The 16,842-nt window shown below is 42.9% G+C and overlaps 2 protein-coding genes across 2 annotated transcripts; one reads left to right on the forward strand and one right to left on the reverse strand.

The window, feature by feature from the left end:
• Positions 1 to 2,852: 2,852 nt before the first annotated feature.
• smyd1b (SET and MYND domain containing 1b) lies at positions 2,853 to 13,083 on the forward strand. Its single transcript, XM_083644965.1, has 10 exons — positions 2,853 to 3,022; positions 4,368 to 4,544; positions 5,023 to 5,236; positions 6,053 to 6,183; positions 7,145 to 7,183; positions 8,130 to 8,325; positions 10,220 to 10,312; positions 10,438 to 10,601; positions 11,449 to 11,617; positions 12,815 to 13,083. Exons 1-10 carry the CDS (start codon positions 2,901 to 2,903, stop codon positions 12,974 to 12,976), a joined length of 1,467 nt encoding a protein of 488 aa, XP_083501091.1. The 5' UTR covers positions 2,853 to 2,900; the 3' UTR covers positions 12,977 to 13,083.
• Positions 13,084 to 15,334: 2,251 nt separating this feature from the next.
• LOC310784025 (fatty acid-binding protein, liver-type-like) lies at positions 15,335 to 16,668 on the reverse strand (the record flags this gene model as incomplete). Its single annotated transcript, XM_083644982.1, has 4 exons — positions 15,335 to 15,385; positions 15,481 to 15,573; positions 15,884 to 16,056; positions 16,602 to 16,668. 4 exons carry the CDS (start codon positions 16,666 to 16,668, stop codon positions 15,335 to 15,337), a joined length of 384 nt encoding a protein of 127 aa, XP_083501108.1.
• Positions 16,669 to 16,842: the final 174 nt, after the last annotated feature.

Consider the following 16,842-nt stretch of genomic DNA (forward strand, 5'->3'; position numbering starts at 1 on the left):
TACTTGTCCTGTGTGGCTCAGTGGATAGAGCTTGGCACTGACACTTCCAAGGTTAGCTTTGATAAGGGCCCAAAAAGTGCCCATCAACAATCCTAACATGTGCAGAACACATGTACAAGAACATACAGGGTGTTAGGACATCCTGCTAAAGAGACTCTTTGATAGCTATAACAGGAAAAATACAGGCATCTGCTGACATACTGTCAGGGCAACCCGGCAACAGGGTTACCATATGTGTATCTGAAGAAAATACCCTAAATTAGGCCTATCTGCCTTTTCAGGAATGTTTCTGTGCGATCCAAGTGATCACCTATTAGTATAAAGTATTTACAGTTTTGTTCCTGTTATGCACTCCTCAACCCAGTTTCCATGTTAATACAACATGAGGGTGTTGTACTTTTTTATTTAAATTAATAATTTCAATTAGTCATTTTCATGTGCACGCTGTTTATGTACTGTTAATAAAACGTGCCAATCTCCAAAGAAGAGGCCAAACTTTTTTCTGTCACATGTGTGCTTGTTTGTCCATGAGGGGGCAGTGGTGGAACAACATCTTCATGCAGTGGTCCACCATCAGCCTGACATCCAGAGCTTGCTGAAGAGGATTAGGGTCACACGTGGGGAAGGGGAAAAAATAGAGAGTTCTGAGATTAACATCAGAATTAAATTCTGGCATTCTGACTTTATTCTGAGAAATAAAATTTTCAGATGTGGCCACTCCTCTTCTATAAGAGCTACAAGACGTGGAGGAAGGGGGGGGGGGGGGGGTAGGATGCTGGCTTTGGCTCTCTCTGGCGGCCACTTTGGGGCCCGAATGATCCCCAGCACTCATGTCCCCTTCTTTCTGATCTGCTGACTTAGAAGAAGACCTCTTTGTGTAACGTCTTTGTAACACACAGGGTTTATTTTCATATATACAGTTTTGGAACATATACTTCTCCATTCTACTCCATATCTAAATAGTAAATACTGGATAGAATCAGATTTTTCATCCCCCCTGATCCTCTTTATTGCATTGTAAATGTTAGCCTATCTGAAAATAAATGTGATCTAGACACAGTTCAGGTACGGGTGGGGATCTCTTGGGTCATTTGCTTTTTAGTGTGTTGATGTCATCATAGTGTGTCACAGAGAAATTACCTTTGTTGGCTGTATTGTCTTTGTAACATGGATATGTGTAAAGAATGCGTATATTCAGAGAGACAAGTGTGTTTTATTGGCTATTTATAAGGTATAAAGTTTCTATTGGTAAAGCAATCAATGGCGAAACACTCCCCTCTGATGTTTCATTCTTCATAAACTCTTAGGTCAACCACTAAAGCTTGAAGTTACAGGCTCAAGTGGACACTTGAACATTGGCCAAGCATGTGCTCAAAGGAACAGGTCAGTGACCTAAAGGGCAACTGACACTTTGTTTGTGCAGCCTGATATCATTGTAAAATTTGGAAATTATACAAAAGGTAGGCCGAAGTGCTGTCCAAAAATTACAAAAAGCCAACCATCGAATACAAACTAAAATCTAAGTGTATTTTTATTTATTGTTGTTGGTTATTGTGTTATTACATGGCTTTGTTGAATACTCAATTCTGATTGGTTAATTAACACATTCTGAGGTCTGTTATTTCTGAAAAACAGACTAACAGACTAACTAATAACGTGTTATCACTTCTGTTGAGGAGGCAGAGAGGGCAGAGAGCCAAGGGCATACATGATAGAATTACAAAATTACACACCATAACTACCTTATAAATATCAATTTACAGAATTGTTACCCATTACTTCCTGGACTTCTTGTTTTGTTACCCTGTAACTACTACAGCGTTGTTATTTTATGAGTACCCCATAATTACAAACTAGTTACACCATAATTAGCGGGCTGTAAAATAAAGCGTTACAAATTTTGTATTTTGATAAATTGTAGGAAACGACAGGCCTTTACAACCATGGCTTAGATACTGGCAGACACATGGAGAGGGCATTTCCATACTAATCAGAATGAATGTGTGTGTGTGTGTGTGTGTGTGTGGGGGGGGGGGGGGGCAGGTGTTGTTCTGTTAGTGTTATGTCATAAATTATGATACAATGACAGACAGACAGACAGACAGAGACAGACAATGTGTGTGTGTGTGTGTGTGTGTGTGTGTGTGTGTGTGTGTGTGTGTGTGTGTGTGTGTGTGTGTGTGTGTGTGTGTGTGTGAGGGAGGGAGGGAGAGAGAGAGAAATCTAGAAAGAGAGAGAGACAGAGAGAGAGAGGGAGGGAGGGAGGGAGGGAGGGAGGGAGGGAGGGAGGGAGGGAGGGAGAGAGAGTTAGAGAAAGCACCAGAACAGGGTAGAGGGAGAGAGATAGGGCTCTGTCTGGTCTCTGTCCAATCTCCCGCAGCTGTCTAGCGTCACCATTGCTGCCTCCTGACAGACAGGCCCAACTGAAGGACAAAAATATCCCCCATGGCACCTGGCACCTACCAACTTCATGATGGGGGTGGGGGGATTTCTGCTAGTTGGTTCGTTAAAAAAGCTAAGATCACAACTTCAAATTGGTGAAGGGGTCTAGGAGTGTGACTGTGAATTTAACTGGAGGTACTTTCTGCACAGGACTGACAGGATTGACAAGCTTTCCCTCTCAAGACATTTGATCTCTCATTAGAATAATGTGAGAAATCTACCAACTCACCCATTTTCTGGCCCGCTTGGTTCAGGTCAAGAGGTGGCTGGCTATTTTAGTACCTTGGGTGTGGAATGGCCAGTTGTCATACTTGGAGAGGGCACAGATTGGTCTAGGAGTTCCTCAACTACCCCACCTCTGCATTTAGCCTCCCTCTCTCTCACTTGTCTTTTCTCTCCGGCTGGACCCACCATCCCTCTGCCCCGTGTCTCCGTCTCGGGATCCACCACATCTCACCATGGAGAACGTTGAAATATTTGACTCACCTGGAAAGGGGAGGGGTCTGAAGGTCACCAAGGAGATGTGGGCCGGAGATGTCATATTTTCGGAGCCCTATTTTGCAGCTGTTGTATTTGACAGGTACAGTGCTATACAAGTCGTGGATGTGTACTCAGTGGAGGATGTGTTAATGTGTTAATGTGATTTATGGGGAGAGGTGGGAAGCTGAATTGTAGATTCCTCTTTAACTTTAAAAGTTATCAAGGACAGTGCTGGGTTTCACCCAGGTATGGTAACGACATGTATTTTATGTATGATTTAATTTGGGATTTTAAAACAGAAACTGGCAGGTTATCCAATGAGTATCTCAAAACTCTTCAATGGAGAAGTCGACCTTCAACAGCCTGTGTGTGTCCGTTTCTAAAGTGTGCATGTGAGGATGTTTAGTCTTGATCACACACATTCACATGGGGGACATGCTTACAGAGGAGGGATTCATTATCTGATATCTTGATCATGTGGGTTGGTGAATTTTCCCACACTTGTGCCTCCATGAAGACAATTCATTCTAGGGGAAATATTTTGGGAACATGACAGAACAAGGCAACAGTAAACACTTTAATCCCTTGCCTGGGCCAGTCAACTTGAATGGGCCTGGGATTGTAGCATCCACCACCTTGTTAAAATACCATGGTGAGATGCATCATTCCCTTGGTGAGATGCATCATTCCCTTAAGTTTGGTCAAAATCCGATGAGTAGTGTTTGAGATAGTGAAGTGACGGACAAACTCTATCCAATTTCTATCAAGGATCAGATGTTCATGCAGTCCCAGACTTGGTTTTTCAGCCAGTAATGCTCAGTTGTATCAATGGCATCCTCGTTTCCATGGGCTTTCAAATAATAACGCATTAGGCAAATTGTAACTGACAACTTTTTCACCCAGTTCCTGTATGAGAGCAGTGTGTAAGATTCAAACAAAAGAGTAGACTAGTGGAGCATCTACTTAAAATAGTCTGTAAAGTAATGATATCTGAGAGGGCATCCTACATGTACTGCCTCCTACATGTACTGAAACGTGTGTTTCAGAAGTGCCCATAATTCCAGTAAATAACATCGTCAGGGCTATTATAGCTTTTATAGAATGGTTACCAACATGTAGGCTATTATCTGAAAAGGTTTTGTCAAACTACTATAAATACATGTAAAAAGGGGGAGAAAACCAACAAGATCACTAACTTGTTCCCTGGTTACCGTAAGAGTTCACATAGCAACTAAGAAAGCACTCTAGCATGCTTTTTTTCTTCTTTTATACGACTTGGCATTTAGTTAAGGAGTGGTGGCAACAAAAAGTATTACCCGTATTTTAACAAGTTGGTCCTTTGTCATTCAACATCATATTTGTCTTTCTTGCATTGTTTTCTCACCACCTCTCTCATCCTTCTATCCCCTCATCCAAATCTTTCTGTTTCCTCTCTTCTCCTATAGTCTAGCAGATAAGGTTTGCCACAGCTGCTTCCGCAGACAACAGAAGCTCCATCGGTGTGGCCAGTGCAAATTTGCTCATTACTGCGACCGTACCTGCCAGCGTGCCGGCTGGGTCGAACACAAGGAGGAATGCGCTGCCATGAAGACTTATGGCAAGGCACCCAATGAGAGCGTCCGGTAAGCAGGAGGAGGAGGCAATGGGGGAGGGGGTTGCATAGTTGAATTCTCTATTGCTGACAGAAATGTTTTATTGTAAGTCACTTTGGATAAAAGCGTCTGCCAAATGACGTAATGTAATGTAACGTAATGGGGCAAGGTAAATGGAAAAGCGAGAATAAAATATTCATATTCAGATATTCTATTATATAATAACTCATCCAATATGCTTCATGCTTATCTTCTTGTTACATCATGAAATATCCAATCAAGTGGACTAGGGGTGCAAATTTCATTTTGTCAATAACCACAGCTTGAATAGTGGACCTTGCATGTATGTCAGTCACCTAAGCGCATTGTGAACTAATGCGCACGCTTGTTATCAATTTGACCTTTGAAGTCACATGTCTTTGTTGATTGTGGTCAGGTTGGTGGGTCACATGTCTTTGTTGATTGTGGTCAGGTTGGTGGGTCACATGTCTTTGTTGATTGTGGTCAGGTTGGTGGCCCGTATCATGTTGCGCCTCGACAAAGAAGGCAGCGTGATCTCCGACCTGCAGCTGACCACACTGGACGAGCTGCAGGATCACGTGACTGAGATGCCTGAGGATGAGCTGCAGGAGCTCAAGGTGGACATCCACAACTTCTTGGACTTCTGGGCCCGGAAACACAAGCAGCACACCGTTAACGACATCTCACACCTTTTTGGAGTGGTGCGTTCTTTATGTCATCCCTGTATTCTCCTTCCCACCTTTTCCTGTGATACTGATAGACAGGGCTGGTCTATTAGGCAAAGATAGACGACTGCCTTGGGCATCAGCAGCCAGTGGGCCCCACAAAAGACAAGAATATAATTTAAAAAACACTCCTTTTTGTCATAATAACTCATTTCAATCCTGCCCCCTTCTACTCTATCAGACGTTGTGGGTTATACATCTTCTATACATTATACAGTATATATCAAAGTACAAGGATTATATATCGAAAGGATGGAGAGAGTTGGATGTCAGAGGGGCCCATACTTACCTTTGCCTAGAGCCCCCGAAACACTAAGTCCACCCCTGTTGATACATATAGAGATGTGCTGTCTTCAGTAACCTTCCCATCACATCCTCTTTGTCCTCTTGGCCTGGGAGGAACAGGTTAGAAGAGTCATATGAAGCAAACAGAGACAAACACTGACTCACTACTAGATCATTGAAATTGAAGTGTGCATGCAATGTACAGAAAACTGCAAAAACAGACTTCTGTGACATCAGTTAATCCTCCACTATTTGCAGGCATGTCCAAAGTTCGGCCCGGGGGCCAATTTTGTTGTTCCACTTAACTTTTCCACTCCTCTCCTCTCCTCTCCTCTCCTCTCCTCTCCTCTCCTCTCCTCTCCTCTCCTCTCCTCTCCTCTCCTCTCCTCTCCTCTCCTCTCCTCTCCTCTCCTCTCCTCTCCTCTCCTCTCCTCACCTCTCCTCTTCTCCCTCTCCTCTCCTCTTCTCCCTCTCCTCTCCTCTCCTCTTCTCCTCTCCTCTCCTCAGGTCAACTGCAATGGTTTCAATGTGAGCGACCAGCGGGGTCTTCAGGCAGTAGGCGTGGGCCTTTTCCCTAACCTGTGTCTGGTGAACCACGACTGCTGGCCGAACTGCACTGTCATCCTCAACCACGGCAAGTATGTAACGTACCGGTAATGCTGTTTCACCTAAGGTCAAGCACTATTCAATGATTATCAATGAATTCTCCATTTAAAATATATTTTTTCAGCAGGTACTGGCTGTAACTTCTGAGCACAGAAAACAATTTCAAATGCATTCTTTATTTTTATTTTATTTTTTGTATGTGTGTGTTTACGTGTTTTAGTGTGTTTAAGCCTGGAACACACCGGGCCAACGGCAAAGAACTAGTGGCAATGAAGGCCGACTGTTGCATCACTTACTGTAACATCGCCTGTGTCCGGGCCAAAAAGTTGCACTTGAACACACCGCAAAGACTACAGCCAACGGTCAACTAGCACCGACGTCGTTATGTGGCTGCATGAGACCTTAGGACTGCAGATATACAAACCAGATACATGAAACAAAACAGCGTTTGCAGACCATTTTCACAACACTCTTGCTCACCACTTGAACAGTTTTGTAATATTCTAATCAAGAATATGTCTGATAAAAAGTTGAAAATGGCACAGGTGTTGTGAGCCCTTGCCTGGTCTTTGGCTTGTTGAAGAAGAAAGGTAGAAGCGCAGGTGGAAAAATAAGGAGAAACCGCACTAAATGAGTAAATATCATACATACAGCGACAGGCTCAAGGGGATTTCATTGTGAAAATATTATTGTATTCGAATGATCAGATGAGATCAAGTTGAAAACCAGCTGACCAGCCAATCAGAGTCATTTATCTCACTGTCAACGATTCGAAATGTAGAACCGTCCGAAAAGGCCATGCACCGACAAGTCCGACTATAGTGCCAATCGTGCGGGACACATCGCGAAGGCGACAGACGGTCACCGAGGATGGCCCAGACATTGCCGACGGCCGACCGTTGGCCCGGTGTGTCTGGGTGCAAAGTGTAAAGTACGTGAATGTGTGCTAGGTGTAGATAGGTTGGTGTAAACTGCTTCCTGTTTGTCTTTCAGTCAATCGGCTCTGAATACTATGTTTCACTCTCGACCGAGGTGCGTTACCTCAACTTCAGCCTCTTTTAAGTATAATCCATAGAAGCACCATGAGACATGAAATGGTTCACTGCTCATCAAAATAACTATCAACATAACCTTACCTTCCATCTTCCCACTTCGTCCCTTTACTTGTGAAAAAGTAAAGTCCTGTAGTATGTGTTGTAAAGGTTTGATGTGGTACAATGTTTAAAGCTACATCAACCTATCAACATAGCATGCTACTTGAATGCTCTAACCTTTGTCGAGCTAACTTAGCGTCACGTTTAGCTGTTAAAATTGTTTCTCTACCTATATCTATGTACCTGCTTTAGATCTCATCTTTAGACTCTCTCCCACACAGTCTATCATAAACTGTCGTTCACACGGTTTTGCTGTTGCACTGTTGGTTTGCCACTCTCTGTTTGTCCACGTGTGTCTCACTGCGTCTATGGGTCTGTCCGTCGTACCGACAGACAGACTGCTGTGTGAGTTTAAGAGTTTCTTCGTTCCACTCTTAATATTCTTCTTCTTCCATTCTTCTTCAGTGCTAACACAGAGCTCCTGCTGTAGACAGTTGTTTTATTGCAAAAAGAAAAAAACAACTGATGAAAAAACTGAATACCTGCATAATGAATTTGAGATCATTCATAATGAGGTTTTGCCTTGGCTATTCATATGAATGTAGCTTACACTTCAACAAAAGTTCAACTGTTTCTTGTCACATAACCAGCTCACACATCTCAATCAAATGCAGATCTCTATTGGGGGCACTCCTTCATCTGCACAGATTGAAGTGAAAGCAATGCTATGGAACCAGGGTTCACCTAGTCAGTTAATTCAAGTCAAGTGCAAATGAAAGAAAAGACGTTTCTCCATCCTGAAAACTAAACAAGGCATTCTGCATGCATTTCTGCTGTCTGCCTGCATTTCGAAGTCCCCGTAACTGTGTGTTTCCCCTCCCCAGGATTGAGCTGCGTTCCCTGGGTAAGATTGAACCGGGAGAGGAGCTGACCGTGTCCTATGTGGACTTTTTGCACTTGTCAGAGGACAGAGGAAGGCTGCTGAAAAATCAATACTTCTTCGACTGCACATGTGAGCACTGCAAGAATCACATCAAAGATGACTTGAAGCTGGCGGGGAAGGAAGAGGAAGGAGTCAAGGTTTGTGCCTTTGTGCGCATGTGTATACTTTTCAACTTACAGTTGATTATACTACGCAAGGAGCAAACAAGGACCAAACCAATCCCAATACTTTTAGTTGGCCAACTGGAATGAGTGATAAGGACACAGGGGAAACATGAGAGGAAGGAGAGAGCAACTATTTAAAGCAAAGATATCTCCCAATGGATTCAGCTTCCATATTCGTTTGTGAGTGCATGCATTTGAGAAACAGTGAGACAGACACATTGAAAGATGATTATCAGGACCATAACTGCATGTCAATGTGTCATTACACATCCGATATTAAACTGCTCACAATTTTCTACGTAATCGACTGACAGGTGAGAGGTGTCTATCAATCCATGATGACACACCATAAAGATTTCCCAAGTGTAGTGTCAAGTGTTACGCTATGTCAGCTATGACAATACATAAAAGTGGGACAAGAAAGCTCAGCAGGCCAAAGTAAGATAATACAGAGAAAAGAGAGAGCTTCTTGGATATTTAGGAGCACAATTTAATACAGAAGTAATGTACAAGTGTAGTGAAAAAGTGTACCAACAATGTACATCTTCAATCAAAATAAGACGGGCAACAACACTTTGCTATGTCAGCTATGACATTGAATGGGATGGTTTGAAATCATCTTACTCTTTGAAACAGGAGGCAATACAGTTCTGTCAACGCCATTATCAACAGTCCACTGTCTGTGTGTGTGTGTGTGTGTGTGTGTGTGTGTGTGTGTGTCTCTCTCTCTCTCTCTCTCTCTCTCTCTCTCTGTCTCTCTCTCTCTCTTTCTGTGTGTGTGTGTGTGTGTGTGTGTGTGTGTGTCTCTCTCTCTCTCTCTCTCTCTCTCTCTCTTACTCTCTCTCTCTGGCTCTTTCTGTGTGTGTGTGTGTGTGTGTGTGTGTGTGTGTGTGTGTGTGTGTGTGTGTGTGTGTGTGTGTGTGTGTGTGTGTGTGTGTGTGTGTGTGTGTGTGTGTGTGTGTGTGTGTGTGTGTGTGTGTGTGTGTGTGTGTGTGTGTGTGTCTCCAGAGTTATAAATAGCATGTGCCAGGTGTTATCAGCTGCATTTCAGAGTTCAGCAGCGTACAGCACAGTGGAGCCATACCATAAGCCTTTTAAACCTCCAACCACGAAAGAATCCAACAAAGCCTCATAACAAAGCATAAGAAAACTGCTCTCTCATGCTTTGGTATGAGGCTACTACGATTGCCCCCCCCCCAAACTGATATATGTAGTTGACTCTTTGGCCCGAGAGAAACCAGACCATAAAACTGTAATGAAATAAATCATCTTGTTGATTTGTCCATGAATTTTGTCACAGTTCCCCTGATGAATCCCATTCATTTACCATTAAAAAAATTAGCAAAAAAAAAAAGTAAGAGTTATTTCAGGTCATCTGAATTTCCCCTTCAAAAACAATACTCTATCGCTGTCTATGTATATTTTATTTTACAATTAATGATGAAGTCCTGTGATCCTGTGTAATGTACTGAGTGTTGTCTTGTTTTATATTGAAAACCATAAAATAAAGGTTTAAAAAACATTTCAGAATCACAAGAAAAAATACTCTTCCTTTAAGGATTCATGGGGACCTTTGTCATCTAAGGTGCTATTAGCCTGTCTGTGTCTTCGGCCAGGCCTCTTTGGCAGGTCCGAGGTCTACTCCAGACAGAAGATAAATTATTTCAGACCTTTTCTATGGTGGTGCCTGTATGTCAAACCTAAGATATAAAACTTACTCTAATTGTTTTCATACAATTTAGAATCTGAGCATATTTTTGTGGTGTATTTCCATGTCAGCTTACTGTTGTTCAATACAATCAATAAAGTTTGATGCCTTCAACCATTAAACTCCGGTCACTGACCCTCTCCCATCTTCAACTCATAGGTACCAGAAGAGCAGGTCAAGGAGGTATCAGATTATTGCTTTCAATTGCTGGAGAAGATCAACCAGGCTCGCCTAAAGGGTGACTACCATGAGGTACTGTATCATATCTGAAGCAGTACTGTATATTTCAAATCAAAGATGTTTCTCTGAGGTCTCTCTTATAAGCTTTCATTCTGTCCCACTGCCAAATTGTTTTTCAAATTCGTTCTTCCCCTCAGGTGGTAAAAATGTGCAAGGAGGGCATAACCAAGGCAGAACCTGTTTTGGCTGACACACACATCTACCTGCTGAAGCTGTGCAGCATATTGAGTGAGGTGCAGGCTTACCTGCAGTTCACTAATGACGCTGCATTTTACGCCCGCAAAATGGTGGACGGATACGCGTGAGTAGGACACATCATGGCACTATATGGCAAAATCTTAGGTTGCTCTGTACACAAATATGAATAATGCATCATTCTTGCCAGCAGTGTTGGGCAGATACTGTAATCTGATTACTTTTTCAGTAACTAAGTAATGTAAGGTGTTACAATTTTCAAAACATTAATCAGATTACACTTACAGTTACTACTCCAAGTAATGCTAAGTTACTTTTTTCTTTTTTTGCCTTGCCAGAAAAACAAAACTCAGGAGAGACCATTGATTTGTGTGTGTGTATACATACACACACACACACACACACACACACACACACACACACACACACACACACACACACACACACACACACACACACACACACACACACACACACACACACATACATACATACATGTATCCCATCACTTCAGGTTTGAGAGGCTACAATGTTTACAGTTATGCAGTTTGGCTGATTGTGGACTCCTGTATTTAATTTCAATAAAGTGGATTCAGTTGTAAAATGAGCTGGTTTGGTTGTATGTCACTTTTTCGGGGGTATTAAAGAAAAGAAAAAGTAACTAGTGACATAACTAGTAATGTAACTAATTAGTTTTGAAAAATTAATCAATAAAGTAACTTTTATTACTTTTTTAAGGAGTAATCAGTAATCAGTAACTAATTACATTTCCAAAGTAACTTGCCCAAAACTGCTTGCCAGTGATGATTATATCATGGACACACTCTAGCCAGCAATTATGAAAGCATATACAGCCGTAATCAACCATCGCCCCCTACCCCCCACCCCACCCCCACACCTCCCCCCCACCCCATTTTTCAAATTTGAATCTAAATGTTGATTCTTCCCGACAGAAAACTGTACCACCCAAACAATGCAACTCTGGGCATGGCTACCATGCGGGGAGGAGTGAGCCACTGGCAGGCTGGTGAAATAGAGGTCGGCCACGGGATGATCTGCAAGGCCTACGCCATTCTCATGATCACCCACGGCCCCACACATCCCATCACCAAAGACCTGGAGGTAAGACCACAAAAACCCCACACATCTCATTATCAAAGACCTGGAGGTAAGACCACAAAGACCCCACACATCCCATTATCAAAGACCTGGAGGTAAGACCACAAAGACCCCACACATCTCATCACCAAAGACCTGGAGGTAAGACCACAAAGACCCCACACATCTCATTATCAAAGACCTGGAGGTAAGACCACAAAGACCCCACACATCCCATTATCAAAGACCTGGAGGTAAGACCACAAAGACCCCACACATCTCATCACCAAAGACCTGGAGGTAAGACCACAAAGACCCCACACATCTCATTATCAAAGACCTGGAGGTAAGACCACAAAGACCCCACACATCCTATCACCAAAGACCTGGAGGTAAGACCACAAAGACTCCACACATCCTATCACCAAAGACCTGGAGGTAAGACCACAAAGACCCCACACATCCTATCACCAAAGACCTGGAGGTAAGACCACAAAGACTCCACACATCCTATCACCAAAGACCTGGAAGTAAGACCACAAAGACTCCACACATCCTATCACCAAAGACCTGGAGGTAAGACCACAAAGACTCCACACATCCCATCACCAAAGACCTGGAGGTAAGACCACAAAGACTCCACACATCCTATCACCAAAGACCTGTAGGTAAGACCACAAAGACTCCACACATCCCATCACCAAAGACCTGGAGGTAAGACCACAAAGACCCCACACATCCTATCACCAAAGACCTGGAGGTAAGACCACAAAGACCCCACACATCCTATCACCAAAGACCTGGAGGTAAGACCACAAAGACTCCACACATCCTATCACCAAAGACCTGGAGGTAAGACCACAAAGACCCCACACATCCTATCACCAAAGACCTGGAGGTAAGACCACAAAGACTCCACACATCCTATCACCAAAGACCTGGAGGTAAAGACCATAGAGACCCTGTGAAATGGCATCTTTACTTCCTTCATTTGATGCATTTGCTGTTGAAACACAATGTCCGGGTGAATACATTGAAGTGTAAACCCATATCAGTCAGGGAAAGGTTGGTCAAACTATTGGCTGGAATTTTTACACCTACAGGGGTAGCATGTGGTCACCATTAAATAAACCTGAAAGTTGTCATAAAAAAAAGCACACAGTGTATACTACACTGTTGCGTGGGTGTATGAACTAAACGGTGATATCTCCTTTACCCTAGCAAATGCGCATGCAGACAGAGATGGAGTTGAGGATGTTCACACAGAATGAGTACATTTACCATACTATGAGGGAAGCAGCGCTGAAAAACGCACCAATGACCATGAGGGATGCACCCACTGTGGAGGACGGGATCAAGAACATGTTCCACCGGAAGAAGTGATCATGGAACCGTCGTCAAGTCCCAAGTGTCAAGAAAACACCCCATTGTCAATTAACTCACTTCCCCTGTGTCCCCCCCCCCCCCCAGCATCATATGGTAATTGTCTGTACCGCTCATTCAAGCTTTTGTAGGCTACACTTTTCATTAAAAGTTTTGAAACACAGACTTGGATTTCCTTTCAATAAGGATACATCATCCCCTGTAGAGACATTTCTCATTTTGCCATGCACCCATGGGGATACAACACAAGATTCATGCAAGTGGGCATTACCCAATTGTCCAAACACTATCCAATGCCAGCACCTATGTACTAGATTGTTGCCCCTTTACCCTGTCCAAAGCTCAGCCATTACGGCAATGCTCCTATTAAGGATTACATTCATGGGTCAGTCTAGCCAGAGATATGTCACTATAGAGATTGCTCATTACAAGTGAAACCGAATGACAGTCCTCGTGAGTCCTGAGTGGTAGCGAGTAGGTTGGTTAAACTCACTCTCCAGTATAAAGGCCCGTTAACCAGCTCTGTCGAGGGAGATTATCTCTCTTGGCATAGTGGTTACTTAGCGCATGCGCTTTGGAAGGGGGAGGTCGGATCGAATCCGGGTCCACCCCTGGGCAAGCCCCAAACATGGGTCGCTGTCAACACAACGCAGGTCCTATTGATGCCATAACCGGGATACCCAGTTGCAAAAGTAAAAAAAAAAAAAAGTCTCAAAAGTCAAACTTATGTGTACTTTTCTTTTCTCTCTCATTGATCAGACTTTTGCAGTAAAGTTTCATGAGGCTGTAATTATCCTATAGATCACATTTAGGGCACTTTATACAGTGGGGTTAAGTTCTGAAAAACTGTCTCAATACAATGAAATTGCTACCCGACCATCATAAATTTGGCTCATAGAATCCACAGTCTCAGCTTTCCAGTCATACCCAATTTATGCAATTCCAAGGCTATGAAATATTCAAAACATTTATACTGCATGCAAAATAACTTTCCAAAACTGCATGGGATTAGCATAAAGTGGGAATAATGTAATGGGGAGACTCATGGGTACACAGAGGGGCAGTATTTTAATATTGTATTTTGTAATTTGCTGGACAGAAAAAAATGTATGCAATTTGTTAGAATACACTTTCATAGCTTGTATTTGTGTATTATGACATTTATATCCCCATGGTTTAAACTGTAGAATAGTCTTGAGATGTCACTTTTTTTTTTTTTACTTTGCGCCGATTGGCTTACCCTTACTGTATAAGAAACCCAACCACCAATCAGAGGCAGTCTAGGGCGAGTCATCAGACATCACTTCGCCTAAACTAGTAACCGACTGAAGCCTCGAAGTGGCGGAATAAATGTCTCCTAAAATCAAAGTCTGATGTAGTTATATCGCTTCAGTTGCATAGACATGACAACTGACCTATATGCTTTCCTTGAGTTGTTATTTATATAATGTTATGTCAGATATCTATGCTAAACATGGTCAATGTTCTGAGGTTAACGTAAGTAATTTAGAAATGCTGCATGTAAGTCGAAAGCCCTCACAGAAGGCGATTAACAGCTGAACTGAGGGATAAATGATGTGCTGAAGTACTAAACAGTCCCATGGGCCAATGCTGACATTTCACAACCCAAGGTAGGCAAACATTTTGGTATTAGTCTTCCTCAGTGGTTTAGGCTAGTCCTGACAGGCCCCAGTGCAATTTTGACAGGACATACATGCGGAGCTGTCTAATTCACTGTGGTTCTGAAATGACCAGACTAACATGTTGAATAAGCATGTCATTTTGTTAGAGATTGCTGACCATTTACCAAAAACACCCATGACATGGCTTTGCCAGGGCATATAGCACCGCTTTAGAGCTAGTGTGTTTGTATTTGAACACCGGTGGGTGGCAATTTTGCATCATTTGCAGGGGCCCATTCTCTGCAAATACGTTGATGGGCCTGCCCTCTCCAGGGGCTCCAGTGCAATCGCACTGCCTGCACGGTCTAAGTTTGTCCCTAGTCTTCCTGTTACAACCATTTGCTAAATACACATGCCTTTTTGCCCATCACTTCGTACCCGCATTTGAAAATGGCCATGACAGTTTTTCCCCCGTAGCCAAAACTTAGCCTAACTTGGAAGTGTTATTTAGCCAGCATGTCATGGCTGGTACCAATGGATGCCTCATGTCTTCCAGTTTCATAATACCATCTTCAAAGATTAGCCCGGCATCCACGGAGTACAATAACTTTCCATCCATACATCTGCAAAACTGACCACTAGTCCAGTTGAGAGCCACTCCAAACTTGGCTTGAAAAACAAAATCCTGAACACTCAAAATTCCTTTTACAAATTTTATTATCCCAAGTGCAGATATTCACATGCGTTTGTTTATCCTCTTGTATACAATGCCACCCAGAGTCATCGTCTGAAAAGGGGGGAAAAGGCAGCGTTAGCAGGGCTTTTGAAATCTCAAAAGCAGACTTGTTGGTTTAGATTGACCGGCATTGTTAACATACTTACATTGATAAGTGTGCTCCCATCCACCAGTTCTGTGACTGACTCAATCCCCTTCAGAGAGACCTTCAGTTTGTTGCCGTCACGCATGACTACTCCCTTAAGGTGGAAACACAAGGTTAGAGCGCACACCACATGTGCCATCAGCTTCAGTTCATGTTAGTGTCACACATTTCTACTGCAGCTGACAACTGAGTCGCAGTCGAATTAAGTACATACTGAAATATGTAGGAAACCCATTCCTGATTCCCATAACAGAGCTGCATCCACTTTAAAACCCTCAAGTCAGCTTCTTAAAGAGCCCCTTTCATGAAACCTATACCCCAGAGTGGGAAAACATTCAAACTACATCAGACCACAGTAGTAGTGCGTGTGTGGGGGGGGCTGGGAGAGAAGAGAAGACACTTACCATGGCCTTCTCTCCAGTGACAGTCTCCAGCTCAGTCTCCTGTCCGATGGTGAAGGAATTGATGAGGACCTTTGAGCCAGTGGTGACTGTCACTTTGAAGTTGTCACCAGTCTCCTCAATCTCAGAGGTGCTCTTGATGTCTTTGCCCTTCTGGATGAGTTCATCAGGGAGACCTATAGGACACAGATAGATGTCAGTTGAGACAACACTTGATTCACAGATAAGACAGGATTGATGTGGAATTGCGATGCATGCATTGTAGTAGTAGTAGAAGATTTGACACAATGTAAAATCCACATAAAAAAGCTTCAAATGAAGACAGTTTACATACATTAACACATGCCGAGGATTAAGTACACAATAAAGCCAAATGCTTATTTCCATTGTGACCCTCTAATGGAAATCCTCTTGTACAGCAAATTAGTTTTTTTTACATTGCATGCAAGTGGTTTTACTTCCAAGGCCAACAGCTAAAGAGCCTGCTGCATCTCAGTGCATTAAAACATAAGCACCAGTGCTAATGCTAGAGAAGTCACCAAATTTCATTTAAAAGCATTGTTTCATCCCCCCAAACCCAACAAAGAAATAGAATAAACTTATTTGTCACTCAAAAAAATAGACATGCCAATTCCACCTGCACTTCAGAACAGATAATGTGAATATGACCTCTTCCCAGTCAATGGAAGTATGAAGCTCACGCAACAGGCAGAAATCTTACCAATGGCCTTCATGAAAGGCTCAAAGTTCTCCTGAGACTCCAGCTGGTATTTTCCAGAGAAAGACATGGTGACAGCAGAGTGTGAAGGTAAAACAAGCTCACTTGTCTGCCTGTTTTATACTCCCACACTCCAACAAGACACTCATTACCCACAGGTGTCTCCAATTAAGGTAGTTCCCGCCCACTTCATTCAGCAGAGCTCAAAGTAGAGCCTACAAGACTGAGCCAAGCAGATAACACA

This window comes from Poromitra crassiceps (assembly GCF_964638095.1).
Source record: "Poromitra crassiceps genome assembly, chromosome: 10".
In the NCBI taxonomy this organism is placed as follows: Eukaryota; Metazoa; Chordata; class Actinopteri; order Beryciformes; family Melamphaidae; genus Poromitra; species Poromitra crassiceps.

Bases quoted from the DNA above. Each gene is read 5' to 3' on its own strand.
- smyd1b (XM_083644965.1), top strand. From the start codon at position 2,901: ATGGAGAACGTTGAAATATTTGACTCACCTGGAAAGGGGAGGGGTCTG. The intron at 4,545-5,022 runs GTAAGCAGGAGG...GATTGTGGTCAG, and splicing joins GCACCCAATGAGAGCGTCCG to GTTGGTGGCCCGTATCATGT. The intron at 6,184-7,144 runs GTATGTAACGTA...TTTGTCTTTCAG, and splicing joins GTCATCCTCAACCACGGCAA to TCAATCGGCTCTGAATACTA.